This window comes from Colletotrichum tamarilloi (assembly GCF_030869305.1).
Source record: "Colletotrichum tamarilloi strain Tom-12 chromosome Unknown Scaffold_7.1, whole genome shotgun sequence".
NCBI lineage: Eukaryota > Fungi > Ascomycota > Sordariomycetes > Glomerellales > Glomerellaceae > Colletotrichum > Colletotrichum tamarilloi.
In genome coordinates this window covers 932,565-959,135 of record NW_026849390.1, presented here as the reverse complement: position 1 = coordinate 959,135, position 26,571 = coordinate 932,565, and the positions used below count along the sequence as shown (strand labels likewise).

At 54.2% G+C, this 26,571-nt stretch overlaps 9 protein-coding genes across 9 annotated transcripts; 4 read left to right on the top strand and 5 right to left on the bottom strand.

The window, feature by feature from the left end:
• Positions 1 to 790: 790 nt before the first annotated feature.
• On the top strand, positions 791 to 1,793 carry CTAM01_03245 (synaptobrevin; the record flags this gene model as incomplete). The annotated part of the gene is made up of 5 exons (XM_060519281.1): positions 791 to 811; positions 922 to 1,000; positions 1,127 to 1,259; positions 1,344 to 1,400; positions 1,490 to 1,793. The coding sequence occupies 5 exons, from the start codon at positions 791 to 793 to the stop codon at positions 1,791 to 1,793; spliced, it is 594 nt and encodes a 197-aa protein (XP_060386280.1).
• A 1,727-nt stretch (positions 1,794 to 3,520) lies between these two features.
• CTAM01_03244 (uncharacterized protein) lies at positions 3,521 to 5,665 on the bottom strand (the record flags this gene model as incomplete). The annotated part of the gene is made up of 1 exon (XM_060519280.1): positions 3,521 to 5,665. The coding sequence occupies one exon, from the start codon at positions 5,663 to 5,665 to the stop codon at positions 3,521 to 3,523; it is 2,145 nt and encodes a 714-aa protein (XP_060386279.1).
• A 4,725-nt stretch (positions 5,666 to 10,390) lies between these two features.
• On the top strand, positions 10,391 to 11,215 carry CTAM01_03243 (profilin; the record flags this gene model as incomplete). Its single annotated transcript, XM_060519279.1, has 5 exons — positions 10,391 to 10,403; positions 10,570 to 10,585; positions 10,683 to 10,767; positions 10,853 to 10,999; positions 11,081 to 11,215. 5 exons carry the CDS (start codon positions 10,391 to 10,393, stop codon positions 11,213 to 11,215), a joined length of 396 nt encoding a protein of 131 aa, XP_060386278.1.
• Positions 11,216 to 11,762: 547 nt separating this feature from the next.
• Positions 11,763 to 12,534, bottom strand: CTAM01_03242 (Got1-like family protein; the record flags this gene model as incomplete). The annotated part of the gene is made up of 5 exons (XM_060519278.1): positions 11,763 to 12,059; positions 12,146 to 12,161; positions 12,233 to 12,281; positions 12,378 to 12,404; positions 12,513 to 12,534. The coding sequence occupies 5 exons, from the start codon at positions 12,532 to 12,534 to the stop codon at positions 11,763 to 11,765; spliced, it is 411 nt and encodes a 136-aa protein (XP_060386277.1).
• A 1,343-nt stretch (positions 12,535 to 13,877) lies between these two features.
• Positions 13,878 to 14,516, bottom strand: CTAM01_03241 (uncharacterized protein; the record flags this gene model as incomplete). The annotated part of the gene is made up of 1 exon (XM_060519277.1): positions 13,878 to 14,516. The coding sequence occupies one exon, from the start codon at positions 14,514 to 14,516 to the stop codon at positions 13,878 to 13,880; it is 639 nt and encodes a 212-aa protein (XP_060386276.1).
• Positions 14,517 to 14,907: 391 nt separating this feature from the next.
• CTAM01_03240 (uncharacterized protein) lies at positions 14,908 to 15,230 on the top strand (the record flags this gene model as incomplete). Its single annotated transcript, XM_060519276.1, has 4 exons — positions 14,908 to 14,912; positions 14,938 to 15,007; positions 15,063 to 15,147; positions 15,202 to 15,230. 4 exons carry the CDS (start codon positions 14,908 to 14,910, stop codon positions 15,228 to 15,230), a joined length of 189 nt encoding a protein of 62 aa, XP_060386275.1.
• Positions 15,231 to 15,832: 602 nt separating this feature from the next.
• On the top strand, positions 15,833 to 18,279 carry CTAM01_03239 (actin; the record flags this gene model as incomplete). Its single annotated transcript, XM_060519275.1, has 4 exons — positions 15,833 to 16,016; positions 16,080 to 16,400; positions 16,454 to 18,177; positions 18,247 to 18,279. The coding sequence occupies 4 exons, from the start codon at positions 15,833 to 15,835 to the stop codon at positions 18,277 to 18,279; spliced, it is 2,262 nt and encodes a 753-aa protein (XP_060386274.1).
• Positions 18,280 to 19,108: 829 nt separating this feature from the next.
• On the bottom strand, positions 19,109 to 21,051 carry CTAM01_03238 (bZIP transcription factor; the record flags this gene model as incomplete). Its single annotated transcript, XM_060519274.1, has 3 exons — positions 19,109 to 19,555; positions 19,777 to 20,231; positions 21,003 to 21,051. The coding sequence occupies 3 exons, from the start codon at positions 21,049 to 21,051 to the stop codon at positions 19,109 to 19,111; spliced, it is 951 nt and encodes a 316-aa protein (XP_060386273.1).
• A 3,298-nt stretch (positions 21,052 to 24,349) lies between these two features.
• On the bottom strand, positions 24,350 to 25,648 carry CTAM01_03237 (amidohydrolase; the record flags this gene model as incomplete). Its single annotated transcript, XM_060519273.1, has 1 exon — positions 24,350 to 25,648. One exon carries the CDS (start codon positions 25,646 to 25,648, stop codon positions 24,350 to 24,352), a length of 1,299 nt encoding a protein of 432 aa, XP_060386272.1.
• Between the last annotated feature and the right edge of the window lie 923 nt (positions 25,649 to 26,571).

Below are 26,571 nucleotides of genomic sequence, written 5' to 3'. Positions count from 1 at the left end.
CAGCTGCCAACTCGCCGCCGGATCAACCTTGACCTTCATTGTCGGCCACCGTGGCACTCGAATTAGCAGAGTTCCATCGATTTGCTCCCGCACCCAATGACGTCCGTGGTTGGTAGGGGTTCTAGACTTTTGCTCTCGTCAGGTCACGTCACACACCTTGCTCTTTGTAAGGTACCTAAAAGGGTACTTTGGTACGGGCTGACCGCCACACTAAGGACGGAAGAGGGGAGCGCCCGAGCCTCCGCAGGCGGCAGGCAGGCAGGCTGTTACCGCAATGCTTAGCGGACTTGGTGTGCTGGATGCTAAGCAAGGTACGCAGGTACATCAATGCCTTAACTACTCTGCAGCCTAGAGGGGCAGTCCGCTGAGCCAAGTTTCCCAATAGTGGGTGGTGCATGTGATGTATCGCCCCTCTAAGCCAATCGTTCCCCAAGGTGCCCGCGGTGCCCTCTGTAAACCTTGAACCGACGCGGAGACGCTTTCTCCATCGTCCTACAACTCGGATCGCCTCCTTTCTCCATTATCTCCATTCCCAATTCCCCCTACGAATACCTGACTTTCTCACCCTCCCACGAATAAGCCCGTTTACTGCTCCCGAACTCGACGTCCTCGATTTATCTACGAATTGCCTACGAACCGACGACAACTAGACTCCGCGACTACATCTTTTCGCTACCCCTCTCGCCCCTCAAACTCCGCCGTAAGTCGAGGCCTGATCTCCTCTTCCATCGCCTAGACCGCCTTCAACGGCGACATCTGTGATCGACGACTAACACCACAACTCCAGAAAATGAAGTTGCACTACATCGGAGTACGTCTCTCTTCCATCGCTGCTACCTGGCACTTCGCGCGATCCTAAAAGCACCTGCGAGCGACCTCGCAATTCAATCACCATCGCAACTAACGCCTGCGTCGCAATAGATCCTTCGCAATGACAGCAAGCCCGCCGTCGAGCTCTGCAGCGAGATGGAGCTGTCCGCATACTCCCGGTTCACTAGAAGTAAGCCATCCACGATTTGCGCACGAGGGGAGACTGGTCGCCCCAGCTACGAGCCGGACGACTTGGGCCTCGAGCCTATCGTGCCCTCTCATGCCTGAACTTGGGCTGACGATCCTTGAAACACAGACAGCTACGCCGAGTTCATGAGCCTATTCTCTAAGAAGGTAGCCGAGTCGACGCGCCCTGGCCAGAGGCAAGATATCGAGGAGGGCGATAACACATTCCACTGCGTGGGAAGAAGCGAGGGTATCTGTGGCGTGTAAGTGGGCAACTCTTCAGAGATGCCTTCTCACAAAGGCGCCGTACGCACACCAAAGAGCGGTGCTGACACTCTACTGCGCAGTATCATTTCCGACCACCAATACCCGAGTCTCGTCGCTCACCAGCTTCTCTCCAAGATGTACGTCCACCATCACCCCCAGGGCCGCCAAGCCTTCTCCCCGTGCCCCTCATCAGGTCCCAAGGCCATGCTAACAACGGTCACGACAGCGTCGATGAGTTCCTCACCAAGCACCCGCGCTCCACATGGGCGACGGGCGAACCCAAGCTCGTCCTCCCCGAGCTCAAGGAGTACCTGACGCGGTACCAAGACCCGCAGCAGGCCGACTCGATCCTCAAGATCCAAAAGGAGCTCGACGAGACCAAGATCGTGCTGCACAAGACCATCCAGAGCGTCCTGGAGCGCGGAGAAAAGATCGACGACCTGGTGGCCAAGAGTGACGGCCTGAGCTCCCAGAGTAAGATGTTTTATCAGCAGGCCAAGAAGCAAAACTCGTGCTGCATCGTCATGTAAAAACAAATAAGTCGTACCCCCTTTTTGTTATCGCCCGCCTTGTGCCTTCTCTCACCTGAGTTGATTGTCGTTAAACCGTCTGGCGTTGGATCCCTCTTGGAACTCTGTCTCAGCATAAACACTCGCTCCGTGTTCAACGTTCCCTTGGTTTCGCAAGAACGACCGTCATTTTTGTTTTTCTGTTTTGCAACAACGTCGGAGGAGAAGAGGCGCTTGCGCTACCTACCACAGCAGGGTGATGGGAAGGCAGGTTAGCAAGGCCCGGTGTTCATATCCCTCACCCTCCGCGGACCGGGTCACCAAACTTGCTTCTAGTAGCGAGACAAATCGATGGCTAGAGCTTTTAGGATTAATACAAATCTTTCCTTTCTGTTGCAGAAAATGCCGTTGTGCGGATACTGCATGCAGAAGAACAAGGAGAAGAAGAATGGACAAAGGGCGGCAAGTAGCCGAGACATTTTTTGGCTCGATTTCTTCAGGATGTGAGACAAAGGAAAGCTAGGCGCCCAGTCACTTGTCTCTAATATCTACCGTTCACCATATGACATATGACTGTCTTTTTGGGGTGCGGAAACTTCGATTTCGGCCAGCAAGGCATGTTGTAGGTAGATAGCAACTTGCGTATGCGATGAATCTTTGGGTTCTCCATAGAAACGCAATGCGATTCTTGCTTTAATCTTGTTTTTTGACATGTACCTACATATACCATTGTGTCCTTCTGTCCCCCCCCCCCACAACTGGCTTGAACCACATACACCGAGGTCTTTCTAGCCAGTAGGTGCAGTATTATCTTCCTAAGCAAGAGGGCTACAGCTCTAACCCAGGTGCTTCCAAAAGTCTTAAAAGCCACGCAGAGTCCACGCGGCTATATCTACTGCACAGCCATGGGCTGACTGAGACCGAAACTCGCCGCTGACCTTGAGACTCGAGTGTCTCGAAACCTACATGTGAGCTCCCAACTACGAACACAACCAAGGTGTAGACGACAGCCCAAGTTGCCCAAACGTGGTGACACAAATATTTCGACAGCGGCTTCAAAAAAGGCTTGAACCTAGAAACGGCATGTTTATTTTTAAGCTTTAGGGATTATCCGAGAAAAAAGGAAGATTTTCCAAGAAAGCTTTCTTCATAAAGGTGAACCAAAGGGTAACAGGTTTGAAAATGCCCTGGCCCTTGCCCGCCGTCCTTCTCCCTTCCTACACCAGATAAAAAAAAAGAATTTCTCCCCCCAACAGTGGTATCGATTGCGCGCAAAAGAAACGAACCTTCGAGGTCGTATGACAGGAAGATCAGATACTCCATCGGGAATCCTTCTCTGTGTTTTACTTCTCGGGAAACTCGCTTGCAAGTGACAAAAAAGACCGTTCGAACTTTGCTTTTCTGATAAGGCCACCACACACACATATCCAACCCCCATACAAGAATATGAACTCGTCAAAACCTGAAACCAGAGTGAAGAAGCCCCTCCTTTCACCAAGCGTATGAAATCCCGCTACAAGCATAGTTCGAAATGGTCCTCCAGAATAATAAGGTGAGAGTGATGACAGAAAAAGGTGGAGTAAAGGAACAAATCGGTGGATGAGAAGGTGGTTAAGTAACAAAAGAGGATTGTAAAAGTCTGATGGCGAGTCCGAGCACCATCAGTGTATGTGGACGAAGGGAATTAGAAGAATGTCCGACATGATGATAGGGATAAGAGCCTAGGCTCTAGAGAGTTTCGTGTGAGTTTACGCCAAGTCATCCTCGACGATAATCCGCGAGCTCTTGCGGTTCTGCGCGATTTGCTGCTCGAACGTCTCGCCGTGGCTGATGAGTGTTGGCGTAGAACTCTTCGTCGTGGATAGGCGCTCATTCTTGCCCACTGTGATGGTCGTTACCGGGCTTCTAACGTTGGGGCTGCCGCCGGTACGAACAGCATTCGTCTTCAAGGGACGCAGCATTCGGCGCTGCTGCCGGGAAATGCTGATCTGCCGGGCAATCGAAATTTCTACCGCAGCGCGGAGCGCGTCGTCCGGCTCAGACTCGTCGAGGGACGGCTTTGTGACGTGCGTATGGACGGAGGATACCGATGCTGGGGAACGATCTTTGGCGCTGGGCGCAGCGCTCGACGGAGCGGTGGACTCGCCTGGTGTTGAGATCATCTGCCATGCGGGTTCGTATATGGTTGGCTTCAGTTGCTCTGTCAGGTGGATCTCCTCGGATTCGTTGTCGTCTGTTGGCGAGTCGAGCATGAGGCCGGACTGCTCGGGCCCGAAGACGAAGTCGTGTACATCGGAGGGCTGGGACCGGGCGATCGTCTCGGGCGATAGAGTCTTTTGCTTGATAGACTCAGGGCTACTTTCCTCTGCGGCTGGCTCGAAGCTTGCTCTCTGCGGGGATGACAAGAAAGCGGGTGAGGTATTTGAGCGGAATCGGGGTGATTGAGGCGGGTTGTTGGCCGATTCCGAGGGCGTGGCCGGGAATAGTGAGAGCGAAAACGCCGGCGACTTGAGCGGCTGCGGTGATGTTGCCCTCCGACCCCTCATACGTTCCCTCTCCTCCTCTTCTCTAGTGACCTGATCGTTTATCGTTTTCAGTCTGTCCAGAGTAGCTTGCCGCCTTGCCAGAAGCGAGGATGAAGGCTGTAAACCTTGCGATCCCAAAGTCGAATCTTGTGATCCATGTGGTTGTTGTCCCAGGACGTTGCCGAACATTACACTGTACCTCTCCATCGTGATGCTGGGAATCTCCACGTCCAGGAACCCGCCCGATGGCTTAGGCGGCAAAGCCGGTACTCCCATCGACACGTGAACCGGCGCAGAAATGTCCGACTTTTTGACGCTCTTGGTCGACCGTGTGGACGCCATTCTGCTTAGTAGTTTAGGGGGCTTTGAATCTTTCGGGCTCGGCGGGGCCACAGGGCCAGCCGTTTGTGAGCGCTTCATGGCCGGTTTGCTATCCGCTGTTCTCTTCTCAGTATTCCGTCTTCCCAAGTCAGTGGCCTGGTTCGTCGTCGGTGAAATATCGAAATCCGTTCTCGTCGGTGCCGGATGCTGAAGATTCATAGGCTGTGAGATGGCGACTGGGGACGAGGCAAGTCTCTTGCTTTTAGAACGGCCAAACAATTTCCATCTTCCTGATTTCTGCTTCGGTGCCGGCACGGGTTCCGGTATCTCCTGCGGCGGCTCTGGTGTTGGTGAGGCCCTCATCATGGTCGTGCTGAGGCTGGATGCCTGCGGTTGCCACTCGTCTCTCGGGGCGGGCATCGGCGATGTAAGAAATTCGCGCGACGCTGTGAAGTCCGGAGGTGGATGTGTCGGGCTCCCTATGGCCATGCCTATTGCTATCGTTCCCATGTTGCTATCCATCGAATCTGGCGTCTGAGTCCTGACTGTAAAGGTGCGCGCCGGTGAGAAGTCGTGTGAGAAGTCGCCAGAACTCTCTACCGGAGATGCTGGATTGTCCCGTATCGGGATGTGATATGACTTGTAACCACCACGTGCTGAAGACTGAGGCCTGATGTACAGGTCATCCTTGGACATACGTCTATCAGCAAAGGATCTGAAGCTGGTGGTGCTGTAGTTATGAGGTGAAAGACCTCCGCTAGTGCTGGGCCGCTCAGCCATGGTCGAAGACGCCTTGGATGGAGGTGGTGTAGGCAGCGGGCGATGGCGGTATGTGTTGCGAGTTTCAACGGCAACGGCAGCAGCGGCGGCAGCGTCGGCGGCAGCGTCCTTTGCGAAGAAGGGCACGCTCTCGTTTTGAGAAGCGCTCGAGTCTTCCTTGGTCTGTTGGAAACTTGACACAAGACCCGGCGACCCCAGGACGGGGGACTCTGGGCCGTGCGTCTGCACACCACCGGGGGCCCCTCCACCAGTCCTCATGCTCTTCATAGATCTGGAACGGTTAACCAATTTGAACATGCTCCTCTAATGGCCCGGAACAGGACTTTGCAATGCTAGCGCTTGGCGGATCCTTGTTGACAGGGCTATAAGAGCAAGAACCAGGCGGGATGCCCAGAACGTGGAGCGGGGTGATCGGTTTCGAAAAAGGAGATGATGGGAAGCGGTTGCAGGAACTAGTAGAATCGGAGGACTAGAAGGCCGTCTTCCAAGTTGCGCCAAATGTGGAGGCAAAAGAAGAGAAAATGAGAAATATGGCTGCTAGTAGAAAGGCAGTTGCCGGAAAGAAAGACCAAAGACCCGATGACAGAGAACCCCCCGAAGCCCATATGCAGAGAACAGGAGAGGACCCAGACTGCAGACGGGGGGGACACTCTGACTTAACTCTACTTTGATATCATCCCCTCTGATTTCGCCTCTGCAGGGTCGACCCAGAGCCCAGAAGCCCTCGTTCTTGGTCCCCAGCACGCGACTCGCAACTTTGTCGCCTGTTTGAGATTGATAGGACGGATATTTTAGGGGGGGCTGATCAACACAAGGATGACGAACTTCAACATCCTGTCCTTGGGCCGGTCTGTGGATCGAGGGTCCCGGTCGTTTGTGAACGATAAGTCGCGTATCTTCTGCGGTCGAGTGGAGGTCTTGCGGTTTCGTGTGTCAGACTAGCGAGAACTGTAGGGAAGCACAGCGGCGAAGCATGATTGACGGAGTCGTCATCTGCAGGGTGACCGAGAGGTCTGGAGACTCTGGATAGTCTGATTTCTGTGTTGACACTGCCGTGCGGCGTGGCGGTCAAGGCTGGCTGAGGGGGCTGAGAGTCGAGAGCTGAGTGAGAAGCCTCGGATGACTCCATCGTCAAGCCGCGGCAGCTTCCGGTATTATCGTTCTGGAGCTTCTCGACGAAAAGCTCATAAGAAGCAATTTGACTTCAAATTGACTACGCCCACATGCCTTGTTGTACCCCCCGTCGTATCGTGCCGTACCTTGCCGCTAGAGAGTGCTAAAGAGGGGAGGGATTCGAGAAGGATGAGAGAAGAGGGAGGGTCGCATCCGTGCTTGGTCTGCGGGACATCCTGGAAAGGTTGGGTTACCCCAGCCTGGGGGCAACAAGCCTCAGGGTCGTCCCTGTCATACCGCACGTCCTCTCGCCTTCGTTGTCGTCGGCCCCCCGAGGCCCAAGCCTCGTCCGTCGATGTAATGATCAATTCGCTAATAATCCGAGAAGCCGTCACTGCGCTACAGTAGGTCGCAAGTGGTCGTTGAGGTTATCCAAGAACTGGATTGATCCCAATTGCAAGAAACTGGGTCCGCCGGGATCCGAATCGCCTCTGAAAGATGGGACTGGCCCAGACTCTAGATGAGTAACACGAGGACGTCCCCTCTGATGCCCAGTGCCGCCCCAAGATTTGCCCAACGGTCACCAGGCTGAAAATTGCTTCATTTGAAGTTCAATCTCCCAGCCGATGCGGTCAGCGAATGAGAGTTACACGACGTTGCAGTCGCGGATCCTCTCCGCACCGCTGGGCTAACAACGCCCTGCCCACGCATATGCCGATCCCCCACTCTGACATCAAACGGGTCTCTCGTTTTAAATGAAAGGATCAGAGACATCGTTGCTCATCCGGCTTCCCACCAACCATGGTCCACAATCAAGGAAATAACCTTCTCACACTAGGCCTGCTTATCCAGCGTGACGCCAGCGCTGTCCGGTGTAATTTGATCAAATCTTGGTTATTTCCTGGTCCATTTTCCCACCGCTTCTTGGGCCTATTGTCGCACAGGTTTCCGTACGGATACGTTCGTCTCGCAGCTTTGTACGCTCACGGACATAAACACCAATTGTGTTCCCTGATACAACCATGCAACGACATTGCGAAGACAATGCAAGCCGCACACATATCTGGGAAGTTGGTTGACAGAGGACGCGCCAAGTAACACGAAATTGGCAGCTTACTTAGGGCCGACGCTGAATAAGTCTGCCGCTCGAGGTGTCATCGTTCGGGGGGATCTGGTCGACGACACGCCCTAGTGCCTCGTATGCGTCTGCTGTTGGAGCTTACAGGTTGTCCTGTCAGCCGGAAGAAATCAAACACCCTCCCTCTTAGAAGGTGTCGTATTGAAACAGACTTCCTGGGACACGGAGCGCTGTTGCTGAGGTGGGCGCCGCCGAGCGTTGGAAAGTTTGTTGTTCTCGATTTTTTGTTTTTTTGGGCGTTGCCTGTGTGCGCCTGCGACGTGCTGTGCGCTTGGGCCAGACGCTGACAAGCACCTCTTGTTCCTCTCAGTCCACGATAGGCCCACAGTCAGATCATCCTTCCAGGTCCTGAAATGGCTCCCAAGAATCGTAGGCTATCGAGGAGCCCTGTGTGACAAGGCTGACTAGGTATCAGGGCAAACCAGGAGCTTAGAGATGATGGGAGGATGCGGAAGGCTATCCAGCGACGGGGTTTGAACTGTCTCGTCCAGGGTGGAAAGCCGAATGATCGTCTCAAGATTGCAAATCCGCCAGCCAGTGTATCCGTTAGGTGGCCAGAGCGCAAGTAATAAGTTTACTGACCATCAGGAAGACACCCTGTCGTTTTGATCGCTTCCAAGAGACATCGTCAGTTGAGAGATGCCACGAAGACGCCCCTGAAGAAACCGTCGTCAGATGCGCCCTTGTCTTCTGAACGATAACCTTGTTGCCAGGAGGTGATCGCATTGCTGTCAAAAAGTAAAACTGGTTTGATGAGCAGCATGCAGTATACTCAAAGTTCGTCTGAAGGGATGGCTGGAACCCATTTTCGTGTTCTCTCTTGCTTGTGTGATGTCCACGAATAATGTCATGCAGATGCAGCTGGTTCTTCCCACGGGTTGAGTTTACCAAGTCGCCGTGTAAGCCGAGTCCTCCGCAGCACGTAAGTTTGCGGCAGCCGATCTCAGGCTAAGCAGTTAGTCCCCCGGCTGATTATTCTACGAATAGGATAAAGTTGGGCGCCGGTGTCTGTGTCTCTTCGATGAAGTCTAGCCCTCGTTTAGACTGTCTTCCACAGCCCGTAGATGGATCTGTGAACCCGTGCAAAATCAGGATTCGGAAGCCTGGAATTGTTGTTGAGATGACAAGACGACCAGGGCGATCAATTAGGGTGAGACGGCGGCGGATCAAGCGTAACGTAGGCGGTGCCCCGGGTGACGATCCGTTGACAGTGTAGCATCCCGTGAGAGGCATCGGGTGGAAACAACTCTGATAGTTTATCCAGATGATCGGACGTGTACGCTGGTGAGCGAAATTCCATCTGAAGAAGAGAGGCCAAAGCCTGAAAGAGATGCTGTACAGCCTGGACCCCGGCGTGATGGGGACAAGAAGTTCAAAGAGCCGATCGGGTTAATAGACGACTACGACTGTGCAGGACCGAGCTGAAGACGGGAACGTCCCGTCTTTTGGCTCCGAGCTGCGTTGCGGACGGACTTCCGTCAATCAGGCGTCCTCGATGTCGCCGTTGACCGCATACAGGCGGATAGAGTAAAGATAGAAGACTTCGAGCGTAAGTTGGGCTGTAGTAGCTGCGGTAGCTAACATAGAATATGCGCTCCTTCTTGCATAGACGATCCAAACATATTTAGAAAGCAACTCTTTTCGCTTGATGTTGCCATTCTGCACGTCCGTCCTCACTTCTCATGTGCCGAGCGTCTGTTTCGTTCCTTCGATCCTTCTGGAAACGAAAAGCCATTGATAGCGACGTCGACGAAGACGACGATGGAGATGGAAGGCGGCATAGAGCTTTGCCGGGCCGTCGGCGGAGATGTGTTGGGCTTGGCGAAGATGGGAAACGGGGGTCGCTGCCGTGGCGCATTGAGTGTGGCGAGCTGAGGCGGTGACGGCCCTCAAATGGGTGGGGCCCAACAATGCCGTGTCTGTACTGTGCCTCCTTCCATCATACTCGCACAGTCACCCCGCCATCACGTGACTGAACAAGTGTTTGGCGGGGCACATTCCGGAAGTGGCACCCAGGTGGAAAGATACGTAAGGCGGTAAGGTAAGGTATGGTATCTATTACAAGGTAATGGCTACACAGGCGGTGATGGGAATACCCGGCGGATCGTGTGGACTCGTTGAGCTCTCTCGAGTGGATCAGCTACCTCGGGTACGAAGTACAGGTAGGTAGGAAGATAGGGGATTGAATTCGTCAAGACAAGGCTAGGCCGTCGCTGTCGACTAGGAAAGGGAATCAGAAGAAACGATGAGAAATGTTCGGATAAGGTGCAGCAATTCTTTGGCAGTCCCTACCTTAGGTATCTTACTGTGGTAGCTGCATGACATTGCTGGACTTTCCTGAATAAAGCACCTCACAGTTGCCGGGGGGTGGAAGCAACGAGAAACAGAGGTATTCGCCTACGATGCTCGCGATGCTGAAGAAAGTACCCCGCACCGCTACTTTGGCGCCAGCAATGACCTCTCAGCAGGTAGCGTGATACCCCGCCCGGCCCGCTGGACCTAAAAATTGGTTTGCTAAGGTATTCCTCGGAGGAGAGAGGGGCAAACGTCAGGCAGGAAAGAGGAACAAGAAACATCAACAGTCACAAACCGAAATTCCTCCCCTCCATATCCCACACCGCGTCAAAGCTTGAGCTCTTTGCACACCCCCTTTCGACAGAGAGAAGCTTCTTGTCTCTTTTTTGTTAATTTGCACCAGCGAGCACTAGTCTCTTATTTCTTCCCGTCTTCCTTCCTTCATCATGTCGTGGCAAGGTAAGCTCACTCACTTCGCAATCTCCCACCCCCACGAAGGGCCGATGCGGGCGTTGGCAGCTCTCTCCCAAGAGAGACGGAGGGGGAGGGAGAAGCCAAACCCGAGGGGGAAAATCCCCCCAGACCTCGAGAATCATCAGGATGAGCTGACAATCTCTCTCTACAGCTTACGTTGACACCAGGTAGCTTTGCACCAGCTTTTTGTTTTCGCGGCTTGCGCATCGCGAGGGATTGTTGAGCTATACAATGGGCCATGGAGAACTGACGTGGGATCTGTAGCTTGGTCGGCACCGGCCACATTGACAAGGCCGCCATCATCAGCATCGCCGGTGACAGCACGTGGGCGTCGAGCGCCGGTTTCACCGTATGTGATCCCGCCTTCAATTACCAACGAATAACTACATTTCTCTATCCGTACCACTACTAACAATATCTCTTGCGCAACATAGCTCTCCGCCACGGAGATGAAGGTTGTTGCCGACATCGTTACCGGAAAGTCGGACGTCAAGGACAAGGCCTTTGCCGATGGTCTGTTCATCGGCGGCGAGAGATACGTCATGGCCCGTGCTGAGGAGGGTGCCATTTACGCACGAAAGGTTGGACGCCCATACACTTTGAAAGCACGAAAAAAACGTGGCATTGTCCGCAGAAGGGCTGACTTGAAATCACTTGAATAGGGCAAGGAGGGTATCGCCGTCGCCAAGTCTACCCAGGCCATCCTTCTCGGCCACCACGGCGAGAACGCGCAGGCCGGCAGCGCTACTCTGGCGGTGGAGAAGCTGGCAGACTACCTCGTCAGTGTGAGCTACTAAGAATACCAGCCAGGGTGGAGGAGGTGATGGCGTAGACGAGGGGGCACGCGGGGGGATTTTTGCAACTAAAGGAAACAAACCCCTGGAGTTTACTGTGTGCGAGGCAGGCTGGGCATCTCGCTCCCGCGTACACACGAGGATGTTGACACTACGAATCGACGAACACTAGATTAGCAAGAGTTTACCAATGGCGGAATCTTTGCTTAGCCGCGGCTACGTTCGAGCCCGAAATGCGCCAACCATGTATGTCAATGACATGTCTTTCCGTCCTATGTGTGCCAGATGGTTTCTCAAGTGTGTCTTTCCATTCATTCATTATCCTTGAGCGAGTTTCGTCGTCTCTAGACAAAGGTTTCGCCCTTGCTCTAAGAACCGAAAACAAATCCGCGTATAATTACAAGCCTTTATCAAATCATAGGTTCAGGGCCCAACCTGCGCCGTTATGGTATACAATCCCGTCTATACGCTATCCTCCTCATTCCAGTGGCTTCCCCGAAAATCATTGATACGTTGATACATCCCTCCCGACCGCCTTCCAATGGAATATTTACACAGGCAACTCAGCGTTCCGGCGACCGACACCAGACCGGTCGACCGCGGTGCCGATATACGGCCCGATGACGGGGATGTTACGCGCAAAAGCGGCAATCGTGCCGAGGAAGTCGCCAAAGAGGACCATGATGCCGTAGAGCTCGACGCAGAAGCCGATTAGGGGCCACCGTAGCAGGATCAGGGTAAGACCGCCAAAGAAGGCGGCCGTGCCCTTTGCCTTTTGTTTCCGCGCGAAGAAGAGGAGCGTCTTTTGGGGTCCGATGATGATGGTCAGGCCGATGAGGAAGAGAATCTATTGCGTTTCAAGGGTCAGCTACTTTGCGTGTAGGTGGTCGTTGACTCTGTGGTCAGGGAGGAGGGAGGAGGGGAGTTTCGTACGTTTCCCATGGCCAGCCTGAGAAAGGATCGGGTTAGCTCTGTCGCGAAAGTCAAAGGGGGAGAACAAATCCGCAAGGAACGACTTACATTGCTCGGTCAAAGAACAGCATCACTCCACCGATGAGGAAGAAACCTCCTGTCGGAAGCGCAGAGAAGTTAGCCACCGTGAATCCTACTTGCTATATGTGCTACTCGATGCGCCAGAGAGGTACTGGTGGCGGCGCAAACGTACCTCCGGAGCAGAAGATTACTCCAATTTCTGTAAGAACAAAGGTCAGCTACGGTCCTTGACGGTGGTGTAGAAGCTGCGCAACATGGTTCCGGTGTGGTATTGCCTGTGACGGCTTGGCGGCGCAAAAAGACGTACTTTGAGAGTCGGACATCCACATTGACGCCATCTTGGGTATATGCTCCTAGCTTCGTTGGAGTTAGGTGGTAGGAAGAGAAGAGAGCTTCGATTCGATCGGATCGTTTGAGGGTAAGGTTTCTTTCGTTTTCCGTAGGAAGGTTGCTGTGCAATCAGAAGGGTCCGAAAAGGGCGTTGTAATCGCGAAAAGAAAGGATGAGAGATACGCGAGAGAGGATTGGCGTACACAGGACTGTTAGACTGAGCTGCCGTAATTTTTTAGATTAGGCAAAGAACAGATCACCAGGGGGAAAGGTGCCGGCCGCTGGCACGCGAGCAGGGGTCTTTGCTGCAAGTTCCTGTTGCTTGGCCGCGCGCCGTCACACAACGAACCTAACTCTTGGGGGTTTTGGGGGGTGGTGTGCACCAAAAGCCACTAGTAATAATTGGGTCCCTCTAGCAAGGTAACCAATTACAACGTGGGTTCAAATTTCCCACGATAGATTTAACCCGCGCTGTAGTTGGAAAAAAATCAACCTGCTTCTTGAACATCAACTCAGTGTTGAGTTCGTCTTGAAGGGCTCGACGACACGCGCATCAGGACCGACCAGCTGGCGAGCACACGACCATCAACAGTACAGTCAGGAAATACTCTTCAGCCTTTCCTATACGGCGTTCATTGATGCATGGCGCAACTGGTCTCTCAAACCGCTCTTCATGAGGTTATCCAGCTGGGCAACTGCGGTATAAGATTTGGGAAGATCTCATGACGGAGTGTTTGAGCTCTACCATGGAAATACATGAGCGTTCCTCTTTTGTGGACACAAGAGGATAGCATCTATACCACCAGCTCCGATATAGACGAGCAAGATCGTCCCCCGGCCGTGGTTCCGGATTCGAGCAAGTCGGAGGCTCGACAACAAAACGGTAAGGAAACACAACTGCATAGCAGTTCCGCCGCGACGGCTGTAGCTTTAAGCTATGGCAACTGAGTATCGTCTCTCAATACGTTCTCGGTAATCTGTCGATTCACAGGCGAAGAACAACAGTTTATCACGATTAAGCCGGAGTGTCACCTAACACCCTATGCTGAAAGGCGCAGGGCTGCATAGTTGAGATTTGACTTTGTTGGTCGCACATACATAGATTCCCGCACCCTAGTAGCTCATCCTCATGAAGAACAATCATCGTATTGACTTGAAAACGACTCGTTCCGCTCGACACCCCCAGTAACTCCGAAACTTGGTTCATGACCACAGTTGTTGACCCCCAGTAACGCCTAAACAAGGAAACCTGCAGCATCGTGCCTTATGCCTCCTGCCGCCGCCGTCATTCTCTGTCCAATCCACAAGATGTATCCGTAAGATGTAAGGCAGTAGACACCCCTTATTTGAGAACAGTATGCGCACCACGCGCTTCGAGATACTGCTCAGCCGCGCCCTGCGGCAAAGTTCGAATCAGCCCAAACACCTCCTTGTCGTGATACCTCAGCCGCGTCTTGGGATCGACATACGGCGCCGGCAGCCCCGTGATATCGCAGTACCGCTTCGTGTGCGCCAGCGACGGCGCCGACTCGACGTTGGTGTAGGTAACACTCGGGCCCGAGCCTCCGCCGGCGGCACCACCACCGTTGGGGCGCAGACTCTTTTCAAGAACAAGCTTCGACAGGCTGCGCGAGGCCTGCGCGAGGTTCGGGTTGTTGTCGTTGTTGCCGCTGCCGTTGCCGGCGGCTGGCGTCGAGGCGCCGCTGGTAGAGAGGCCGTCGTCGTCGTTGCCGCCGCGGCCGCCCCGCGTCGTCCGCGCCGGCGTGGCCGCAGCGCTGCCCTCTTCTTGTTGCGGGGTCGCCAGGGCTGAGGCCTCGCGGCGGGAGGCGTCGCCGAGGATGGTCTTGATGTTCTTGTTGCGGCGCTGGTTGGGTTTCCAGGACGGGTTGCGGAAGCTCTTGTGAATGGAGTGGATGTCGAGCTCGTCGAGGAGGGCTTGGTGGGCTAGTTGCGCCTCTGTAGCTTCTTTCGGGGCCGCCATTTTAGTTGGAATGTGGTATCGTGCGGTTTTGGGGTTTCAAACTGCGATGATACGGCTTTGCTGTACCCATTGGAGGCGGATGGCTGGTTGCGCAACAGGAGGGAAGCAGTGGCCGGGTAGCTTATTCTGCCGTTCCTCACCGCTGAGCGGGAGCTCGGTGTGATCGGTGAGTTGTGCCTAGAGCGCTGTTCGAGTCAAGTCATCTACGATTGCGGTGGGGTACCTGTAACAGAGTAAACAAACACACCACAACCACAAATACGTGCCTAACAAAATGGTATGATACTAACCGTGGTCACTCGCAGCGCAGACGAATAGACATGTTAACGAATAGAGTAGGAGAGTCCTCACGAACACCAACAGAACCTGCTGCTTTCTCGTATTATTACCAATGTGGTATGTCGCTCTCTAACAACCATAGGTCATTACGACTTACACAGTTCCAGGAAAAACTCAACGAGGCGGTGATGGTCATGAATAGATCACTGCAGGTAATTTACCCATTCTTATTCTATGACACTTTGCTGTGACTGATGTCGGTTTCAGGAGATCAACATTGAGAACATGAATGTCGAGCTCGTCGCTCAGATGTTCAAGAACTACCAGTCTAATGTCTTGTTCCATCTTGAGGGTACGTTTCTTGTCATTATGCAGACCTTCGTGAAGTAATTTAACACTGGACTAGCTACGGACAACCTGAAGCCGCCTGCATGAACATGGCGGAACTCGTCGTTAGGTGCTGGGTGTATGGATGAGGAATGAGACAAGACTGATGACATTTCCGGCGCACTCCACGAGCCATAGAGCAGATACCCACTGAGAAGCCATAACTGGAGGAAAGCTTCAGAATTCTGAATTGACCGCATTTCCCACCCTTCTTCAAATGGCCATGATTAAAGGCAGTCGCAAGTTTGGCAGACCTGAAAGTGAATGTGATAGTTCCCATTTTGAACAAAACACCGAGGGGCGAGACGCTGGTTGCACTTGATTCACCCACGTAGTACTATTACCTTTGCTACGCTAAGATCGCGTAGCTGCGCTGCGACCCGAGTAGCACAAGCCGGTAGGGGTCCACTGAAATTTACAGCCTCGCAGCCTCGCAACAACGGCGCATCACAACTTCATCAACCGTAATCAAGTAGACGCATTGAACGCGACGCACGTGACGTAGACGCTCCCTACCTTAACGAACCTTCCCGTTGAAGACGCCACCAGCTATACAGCTTCGAAATCCATCATATACTGCCCGTAAATTCCCGAAGCATGGTCCGTCGCACTGCGACACCCTAGACCTTTCCCAACACACGAACATCGCGATGGCGCCCTCAGCTACGGGCGAGCTCCCTCCTCTGCCAGGACCTCCCGAGAGGACGTACCCTCCAGCCAAGATCTTCCAAGTCAAGGAGGCTAAGTTCGAGAAGCCGATCCCGGTACAGCAGGATGGACGGGAGAAGGCATTGGCGCAGTCCTCCCGAGGCGCGGCCATTGTAATTGACAACGGTAAGCTCGCAGGCGTTCCGAAAACGCATGTGGCGGAGCGGCTGTTTGACTGACTGTCGATAGGATCTTCGGCCGTCCGTGCAGGATGGTCATTTGAAGAGAAGCCGAGGCTCAACATCCCACCGATCATGGCCAAATACCGCGACCGAAAAGCCGGAAAGACGTATTCCTTTGCAGGCAGCGACTGCTATGCCGACACGACTGCAAGGAGTCACACACGTTATGCGCACGAGCAAGGGACGGGTATTGTGAGCAATTGGGATGTCATGGAGCATGTTCTCGACTACATCTTTCTCAAACTCGGCTTGAACGGAGATGATGCATCCATCGACATGCCCATTATCATGACGGAGGCGGTAGCCAACTTGCCGTACTCCCGGAAATGTAAGCTGGCCTCTCGCAGCATGTGAAGACCAATAGCTAACACATCTATGAAGCCATGACAGAAATCATCTTCGAATGCTACGGCGCGCCCTCCCTAGCATACGGCATCGACTCCCTCTTCTCGTACACACACAACAAGGGAAACACAGGCATCGTAGTTTCGTCATCCTACACCTCGACACACGTGATACCCGTTTACAATCACAAGGCCCTGCTGAGCCAAGCCACAAGATTGAACTGGGGAGGATGGCATGCGGCAGAGTACCTGCTGAAGCTGATTAGGCTCAAGTACCCTGCTTTCAACGGGAAGCTCAACGTGTCCCAGGCAGAGCACATGCTCCGCGACCATGCCTACGTTTCAAAAGACTACAACACTGAGTTAGGAGGCTACTTGGATTGGACAGGCCTTGAAGACCGGGACATTGTCATCCAGTACCCCTTTACAGAGGAGGTCATTGTGCAAAAGACGGAAGAGGAGTTGGCTCGTATTGCTGAGCGGAAGAAGGAGAGCGGCAGGCGGTTACAGGAACAAGCTGCGAAGATGCGCCTCGAGAAGCTGATGCGCAAGGAGAACGAGCTCGAACAGTACAAGAAGCTCCAGATCAAGCTTGAGCAGCAGACCAACAAGAAAGAGGTCAGGCGGCTGCTCGATAGCAACGACCTCAAGGATGAAGCTGCTCTCGAGAGAGCCATCGCCACCCTTGAGAAGGCGGTCAAGAAGGCGCGCACAAAGGACGTTGGCGGTGACCCTGCAGAGGAGCAGCAAGAGCCAGTATTCGACCTGCTCGACGTACCAGACGAGGAGCTCGACGACGCCGGCATCAAGGCCAAGCGCCAGCAGAAGCTCATGAAGTCCAACCACGACGCGCGGGCCCGCGCCAAGGCCGAAAAGGAGGCCGAGAAGGCCCGTGTCGAGGAGGAGAAGCGGCTAGACGTGGAGCGCCGCGAGAACGACCTCGAGGGCTGGCTCGAGGAGAGGCGCCAGGCGCGCGAGGTGACGCTGCAAAAGATGAAGGAGCGCGAGCGCCTCAAACAGGACCTAGGCAACCGCAAGTCGCTCGCCTCGCAGATCCGCATGAAGAGCATCGCCAACCTCGCGTCCGACAACCCGGTCAAGAAGCGGCGCCGCGGCGGCGACGACGACAATTTCGGACAAAACGACGACGACTGGGGCGTGTACCGCCAAATCACCGTCGGCGACAACAGCGACGACGAGCAGGAAGAAGAAAACCTCGAGGCGAACCTCAAGACGTACGAGGAGGACCTTCTGCGCTACGATCCGGATTTCGGCTACGAGGACACCCACGAGGCCAAGACGGACTGGTCGACGTCGATGCTTCACGCTTTCGCGCGTGGCCCGCGGCCCTTTGACGCCGGCTCCCAGGCCGAGCTGAACCAGATCCACCTCAACGTCGAGCGCATCCGCGTGCCCGAGGTCGTCTTCCAGCCGTCCATCGCAGGCGTCGACCAGGGCGGCCTCATCGAGATTGTCGGCGATATACTCAACCAGCGCCTGGGCGGCGTGTCGAACCGCGAAGATTTCCTAAAGGACGTCTTCCTCACGGGCGGCAACACGCTCTTCCAGGGCTTCGACGAGCGTCTCCGCGAGGGGCTGAGGCCTCTTCTCCCCGCCGGCGCGCCGCTCGCCATCCGCCGCGCCGAGGACGCCCTCCTCGACGCGTGGAAGGGCGCTGCCGGGTGGGCTGGGTCGGACGCCTGGAAGGCTGCTACCATTACGCGGGAGGAGTATCAGGAGAAGGGCTCTGAGTATCTCAAGGTAAGTTCACCCAAACCATTCCCCCCCATTTCTGAAACTAGACAACAGACTGACACGATGTGATCATAGGAGCACGACCTGGGCAATACTTCATATGTATGATTACTTAACAAAAGGGGAGAAAACAGAGATCACGGACGATGCGGGCGCTTTGCAGCAGTGGCGACTTATTTTACGGCTTAGGGAACGGGACGTCTCAAAGGGGTGAGGGCAAGAAAGGATGGGAGAAATTCAAATGCCGGGCCTTACGTGTCAACATATCTTTACATTTTACACGTCCTTCTTGCTAGTATGCCACCAGTCTTATTGACGAGAAAAAGCCAAGCTTTGCTATTTCTTCATGACTTCTTCGACACACTCAGACCTATGTCTGTTTGTATTTCCGCGCGAGTGCAAATTGAGACGGGCTCCTTAGCTGCGTGAATGAGGGGGAATCAGAACGATGACATCCATATAAGGCCATGCAAAACAGAATTTCTGCGGAGACTAATCTGTAATGAGACTTTCGAACGTTGCCTAGGTCTTTCCTCGGCTTCATGGCAATGAAGCATTGTCCGAGGTTATGACCAAGGGCTCCTTCCTCGATGTACATTTGCGTGTAGAACCGAGGGGGACAAATGACTAAAAATCAAAGACAAAGCCGGAGCTCGCCTCGAGGTTCCTATCAAGTTCCCATCAGGCCCTCAAATCTCCACCCTTTGACACTCTTCACTTCTCGTGTCAATGTTACAAGCACGAATTCCCTACATCATCTCTCTTTTGAAGAACTCAAGCCCGAGGGCATTGCAAACAAAACACCCGCAACGGGTGGATAGAAGCCATGCCGGTAACGCCAGTCCACTAGTAATATCTTGACAAACCATTGTACCGCAACGCCAGCGACGTGAAAACCATGATTCAAATGCGTCGCGCCCTCGTTTTCTTGGCGCGCTCACATGGACGCAGTCGGAGCCGGAAGGCCATCCGGTAGCGATGGGTCGACGGGTCCATCAGGCTCACGTTGCGGCTCCTCCTTAGTCACCGCCTCGGGCCTTGTGAACTGATCTCTCTGCGCAAGCTGCTCCTGTGCCTGCAGACCGGCCACTGCCTGCGCAACGGCCTCAAGAGGACCAGCACCCGCATTGCTAGGCGGGGCTTCAGGACCACTTGTCGGAACCGAAGGAGGCGGAAGTGCAGGTTGCTGAAGGTTGACATTGGGCGGCGGCTGAGGGATTTCGGTCTGAAGATCGAGCAAGCGCGACTGGAGGTGAATCACGTACTCGCGCAACGCGTAGTTCTCTGACTGCATCGTCTTGTACTGTCCCTCCATTTCCATGTAGTCTCTAACTTGCTGCTCAAGCTTCTTGATGTATCCCTCCTTTCGCTGGCGGAAAGCTCTCTGCGGCGCATTCAAGTTAGCTCAAGCCCATCATCAGGTCGCATTGGAGAATTGATTTGGGGTGGGCGCGCCGGATGCAATTGGCGCTGTCGCAGTGATTGGTTGATGAGCCAGTAATAGTGTCCCATGTATCAAGAGCACTGCGACAGTCATCTGCGACACGCGCGAGGCATATTACGCGCCATTGATCCAGCGCACCTTCCCAATTGTTATTATCGTACCTGGGCAGCTCGGTTTTGCGCGGCGCGCTTGGATTGTGACAATTCGCGCTTAGCTTTGCGACCCTCCGCGCCGTCATCCAAGTCCATTTCTGTGGGAGAATGAGTAGGAGGCGCAATGGAAGGACCGGCAGCCGTCACGGGAGGCGCGATTTGCTGCTGCGGTTGAGGTGGTACACCAGCGGGCATCATGTTGACGGCGGGAGCTTGCGTGATTCGAGCTCGGAGGTCAGGGTGGATATGCGCTTCCGGGTCGGCCTGGTTATTAACTATCGGTGGCAAGACGTCAGTGGGCGATGTAGAGCCGTTACTATAGCCATGTGCCGGCGGCGGTGGTGACGCGGTCAAAGGGTTGGGAGCTTGAGGGCGAGCTCCACGAGCTGGGCCGGTCGCGTTGTCTGTCGAGCCGGGCGCGGTATGCTTGCTGAGTAGCTCAAGCTGCGCGCGCAAGTGGGCGTCTATGGACAACACATATCATGTCAGCAAGCAGTGTCCAGGTTCGGTATAAAATCAAAACTCGTCATCAAAGGCAAGTGAGATTCAGGGACCGTTTTGGCTTGAAAAGGTAAGATAAATCGAGGCTTGAAAGACTTGAGAGTTTGGCGTTGTCGCCGGAGCAGCAGGGATATGTGGGGATGGAAGATGCGCCGTGAGACGATGGGAGAAGGTTTGAAAATGGTCCATTCGACAGCCGCATAAGCCGGATTTCTGTCTTTGATTCGGTCTGCCTCTGTTTCAAGCTTCTGTCCATACAGAAACGAACGAGGGCAATCATGTATCTCAGACAGCTGTTGGCCTGCAGTAGTCGCTGATGGACGGAAAGCTGATGGGGGAAGGGGAGTGATTACATATCAGCGCTGGCAAGAGGTAGCCAGGCCTCTCCTAGGATATAGCAGGTATTGATGATTGTAACGTAGTTTAGAGTGAGAAAGAGGGTTCGTCTCACTCAAAGTACATGAGATCCGAGCCAAGTACAATGTACTGAGTAGTGAATGAAAGATGAGGTAAGGCAAATGGCTAGGACAGCTGCCGGAGGGCGGATTTGCGAAAGAGGTGGAAGAGGGAGAGAGGGCAAAGGTCAGAGAGGAACGGTACGGGATCGACGGAGTTTGGCAGAGCGCTCGCTGGTCGGGCGAAACGGCGAGTTGGTGGGATGAATAGAACAGGACATGAGGATAGGGATCGGGAAACAGAGGAATGAGAAACGAGGAAGGTGAGTAGTAGCTTACCTGTGTTAGTGGTGGTATTCGCAGAGGACGAGGGTGAAGCGCTCTGCATCTTCAAGCTCCGGTTCTGACTCAGCATGAAGGGAACGGAGGATTGATTACTACAGGCACCCGACCAGGACTTATAAAGAGGGCCCTGATGATGAGACTGGATGAGACGGAGTACCGATGCGGCAGTTCAACGAATGTTTAGGTAATCGTCTGCGACCTTAGCGCGTCGTAGAGGAGGGGAAACCTGACGAGGGTGTGGGTAATCTGTACGCGGTAACGTAAGGTATTCCGTAGGTACCGTACCTGTTCCGGTGAGGTAAGGGCCCAAAGTATGAGGTGAGGCGGAGGTAATGGGAGGTAAGAGAAAGGTCGGGTCGCGCAGCTTGGACCTCTTTTTTTTTTTTCTTTCGTGTGTAATCCGCGGCAGAAGCATGCAATCTGCGTCGGGTCTGATCTGCTGCTGGTCCGCTTTCTCCAGGTGCAGCCAGGTGTACCGTGTGGGAGAAGCTTTCCGAGAAGAGGTGGTTGGAGAGCACGTTCGACGCGTTGAGTGTATCGAGTTGTCCTTGTTTTGGTTCTTGTCTGCCAGTCTTTCTGTCCAAGAAATTGCAATGGGAAAAAAGGACCCAAGGTATTGGCCGAGTGGAAGAGAGCAGAGACGAAAAAAACCGCGTGGCTGGGAATGAAGGATTCGTTGGTTGTTTGATTGATTGATTGGGAGAGAAAGAAGAGGGACGCGACGAGGAGGAATCTCGGTAGGGCGGAGGCAGGCAGGTGCAGGCAGCTCGTTGCTTCCAGGTTGTCGGGGGAAGGCAAGGTGCTTTGGCGTGTGTACCTGCTTCGAGCTTGCCGTGTTCCTTTCCTCGGTACGTACCTGACCTCACTCCTACAAGTCCTACCCCGACCCGATGTGAGGTAGGTACCTTCCAGTGTGCCGTCAAGCGGGATGAGGAAGGTGACTGAAAGTGCTCCCCGGAGCCGACGGGGCCAGGTCAGGAAACACCCCGACCACCTTAGTCAACACAGGAAGGTCCCATGAGAGCAGGTGGCTTAGCCTTGGAGATGAGGTAAGAACGCAGATAGATTGTCTGTGTTGTAAGTCAAGCTCTCGCCTGACGAAGAAACGAAAAATGTCGACCTCGAGCCATAGGTAAGCAGGCAGGCTAGAGCTGCTTGTGAGCCTGCCAACCTGCGCAGATTGACACTGAATCTACCTTACCTCACATATGTGCTTATGTACCGGGCTCGGAGCTGAAAGTCCAAACTCTGAGCTGAAAGCATATGTGCTCGCACCGCGACAGCTCACTTACATCTGCGGTGTAGCCTTACTTTCTCCTTCGGGTGGCGCTGGCGAAGATGCTGTGTTAGGCAGCACGACTCTGCCACGTGATTCCAATCGGTATGCCTCACTAGGTATTGTCTTCTGATGCTATACTCACCATCCCTATCATCATCTCTCTTCGTACTTCCATCCTATTAGAGTGAGGCGGTCCATTCCCCTAGCTCCCTACCAGTGGGTAAACAGCACAAGATACGGAGATAGGAGAAGCAGGGGCGGCAGGAACAAGATTGTGGAAGCACGTTGTGATCAGCTGTCCGGAGTTTGTTGTCAGCCGCGGACCAGCGACAACTCATTTCCCAGAGGATTCATTGCATGTTCAAGTCGATGTCGTTCATGAATCCGAACAGTCAGCAAGTCTGGTTTGTCAGCATTCAGGAAATGGCACGTTCCGAGTTGCGACATTTCATCCACAGACCACAGGGAGGAAGACTATTTGCGGGCCAAACTGGCCTACTTGCGGTCTACGGTAACTTACGTCATCCAACGAATTTCTCCACAGGGACTAACCCGACGGTAGAGGCTGCTTGTGATTGGAAGGGCGACGCGACGGACTTTACGAAATGGCCGATGACAGGCAGGGCGAGACGACTGGGAAAGTCGCCGGAGCCACTCGGCACCCTAGCAGGCCGCAGACAGCAGACCAGAACGATCGTGGAAGAACTTTGCCTTTGCCGAGTACCTTATTCCCGCAAATCCGACTCCTATGAGAGGTGAGTGAGTGCAGAAGCAGACTGAGGGAAGGTTGTCAGTCAAATAATTAGCCGACCCCTCAACGGAAGTACCAAGCTTGAGTAGGAAATATCCCGCCGAAGCACGCATGGCTTGCGCCGGGCAGCAAACACTACCTGGAGGGTACGGATGTTTGACTAAGGCCTGGTAGGCAACTCGTACAGTCGTATCCGTACGTACGGAGTATTACTGCCAGGAAATCCCTCTTTTCCTTCCCAAGCGTGCCATGCGTGCCATGCTGAGGTGGAAAGTGGTAGGAAGGGATCGGGGTACTTACGGTATGCGGGCTTTCCTCGGTCAACACGTACCGCGACTTCCGGTGTTTGACTTACATAAGCCCAATGGCTTGGCGCGTCTGGCATGCGGCGCCAGATGCCCTGTGCTGCAGCTTTGGCGGGGTCTGTGCGCGGTTCTGGAAGACGACCGTGACAACACACACACGGCCCTTTTTTGGTCAACCAATGGCATATTACACGTATGGTGATGCGTCCCATCTGCTGTTGTTCCCGTTTGGATGTGCTGCTGGCTTGTCATCGGCGAATCGAAATTTGGAATTCAAGAAGAGGCGCCTTCAATATTGCGAGTCTGTTCTCTCTTCACTAACGCAAGGTAGGGTTCCTGGTTAACTAGGCGTCTGTCAATATCGCATGATGGAGCGGTAGTCCGCGCGCCCTTCAGTCAGCACCACTGAGTTGACTGTAACGTTGCCCAGTCTCTCTTCTTCGACATCAAGCTTGCATCTGCGAGTGCTCAGTGCGGCTTAACGCAGCTCGACCCCCCGGAAAACATCTAGTGAACATTCCGAAGCTATCGACATACTACGATCAACCTACACCCCTACCTCCCATCCCTCCACAGGTCTGTGTTGATGAAATGGGGCAATGGACTGCGGCCTAGAAAGTGCAGCGTGGACTAGGATCGTTACACCGCAGTCAACATCGTTATGCTACCGAATGCTACCTAGCCGAATGATCCTCCAAATTACGGCTTCTTAGGCGGTTCCTACAGACCATCCATCATATCCGTACTCTATAGAGTATATACGGAAACGGAGAACGGGCGATGTGTGGCTGTGATGAGGCACTTGATCCGGTTGTATCTGGGCTAGCAACCCGTTTACTGAAGTAAAGCCAGCGTATCGATACCTTCAATGGAAAAAGAAAGGTTTATATATGTATGGTGTCGTTCAAGGAGCTATCAGTTGAGCTGACGATCGACTTATATACTCATCACTAATCGGTGACCGACCCTTACAGTCTGAGGTATGCTATAAGCATCCTCCCAACTATCATGAAGACTTGAACAACTTGCCCCCTTTCCAGACGTGGGTAATATTGTCCTTGTCGGTCAAAATCTCAATATCTTCGAGCGGGTTCCTCGCAACAGCAATCAAATCCGCATCATACCCTTCCCTAACCTGCCCACTCAGCGGCGCCATCCCGCCCAAGACCTCGGGCGCGTTCGCCGTGCCAGCCTCGATAGCCTCGAGAGGCGTCATGCCGTTCTTGACCGCCCAGTACAGCTCCCGCGCATTCTTCCCGTGCGCCAGCGGCTTCGTCCGGTCGCTGCTCCACGTATCCGTCCCGAGCGCGACCTTGACGCCTCTCCCGATGGCAAGCTGATACGAAGCCGTCGCCCTCTGCACGAGCTTCACCAGCTTCCTCGCCAGCGGCGGCGGCAGCTGCAACGGGTCAGCAGCCAGCGTCATGATGGCGTGCTGCGTCGGCACAAACACGGCGTCCCGCTCCAGCATGAGGTCGACGGCCTCGTCGTCGAGGTAGCACCCGTGCTCGATGCTCTTGACGCCCGCGCGCAGCGCAGCCATGATGCCCGCTTTGCCGATGGCGTGGGCGCCCACCGCGCGCCGGCTGCGGCCCGCTTCCTCGACGATAGCCCTCAGCTCCTCGTCGGAGAACTGCCTGTCCTCCGGGTCGTCTAGCAGGCTGAGCACGCCGCCGCTGGAGCAGATCTTGATGCAGCGCGCGCCGCGGCGGACAAGGAGGCGCACCTGCTTCGTGCAGTCCTCCGGCCCGTCGGCGATGGAGCAGGCGCCGCCGCCGCATTTGGCAAAGTCGAGGACCGTCTGCATGGGGAGGGTGTGCTGGTCGCCGTGTCCGCCGCTGATGGACATGGCGGCGATGGAGGAGTAGACGTTGGGGCCCACGAGGCGGCCCGAGTCGATCCCGGGGCGGAGGTCGCCGGCGTAGCCGCCCAGTTCGCGGACCGAGGTGTAGCCTGCCATGAGGGTGGCCTCGAGGTCCTGGACGATGACAGCGCCGATGAGGGCGTTGGACCCGGGGAGGACGTTGAAGATGCCGTCGCTGAAGCCGGTGACGACGTCGATGCCGAGGAAGTGGACGTGGACGTCCCAGAGGCCCGGCATGAGGACGGGGACATGAAGGGGGGTGAGGGAGCGGTATTCGGAGGGCAGGGTGTCGCGCGGGCCGACGTGGATGATCTTGTCGTCTGAGATGGCGACGGCGGCGTCTTGTACTGGGGTGCCGCGGCCTGGGATGAGGAGGTCGGCGGTGATCAGGGTGATGGCCATTCCTGCTTCTGGCTCATGCTGTTCTTGTTGTGAGGCCATTGTCTGGGTTTGTTGGGTGTTTGAAGGTGTAGTATCCGTTGGTTTCGGGTTTGATACAGACTGCTGCATCTCATGAGGTCGATGTGGTACACGCATCTTGAACGACTTGCACGGCGTCCAAGGACTATGGCTGTCTAGGTCCCGAGTAGATTTATTCTCAATGAAGAGGTATTAGCAGGCGTACGCAATTGAGCTGAATCTGCAAATAATTAGCCAAGTTAAAGCTACTTGAGATGAACTTAGAGAGTTGCGTATCTTACATCATGAAAGTCTATGTTCGGGTCGTCATCATTTAGTCAAGTCTGAACTTGTGTGGTTTGGTGAGCGCGGGGTAGCGAATCCTGACCATTCTGCTATCCACCATGTTACCAACCTCCTCCACCCCGGTATCCGGGAAACAGGCATCGTTTTCCTGATATTGGCGCTTGAGCTGATCAATGGATTGTCGCTACAGATACATGCAGGGGGGTGCGATATAGCGGCGTGGTCTGGTAATCGACCTTCCAAATGTAGGAACGTAGAGGTAACAGCTTGAGACTGATGTATATGCCCTTCGGATGAGCATGAATCTTATAGAGCTATTCCCTCCACCTCTATTCTGATCAGCGTCAGTCTTAGCCTCGCGATTTCCTTGACCAACATTGTCTCTGTGATTCTCGCCCTCGTTAACTCCTGTCGTTTTCATCGCCCTCGCTATCCTTATCCTGCTGTCATACTCCGTATCCTCGATAAATGTAGAGTACCTTGGGGCACCCAGGATGCAAGACAGTAATAGAACGCATATCGGAGGTCAATGTCTCTGGCTTTCAATTATGATTTACCCATTGTGGCCTCGTCTCGAATGCAGAGTTCAGGGTACTCAACCAGTAGATTGATCTATCGATCTAACATGTAATCAAACTTGGACTCTGAAGCTACCCCGT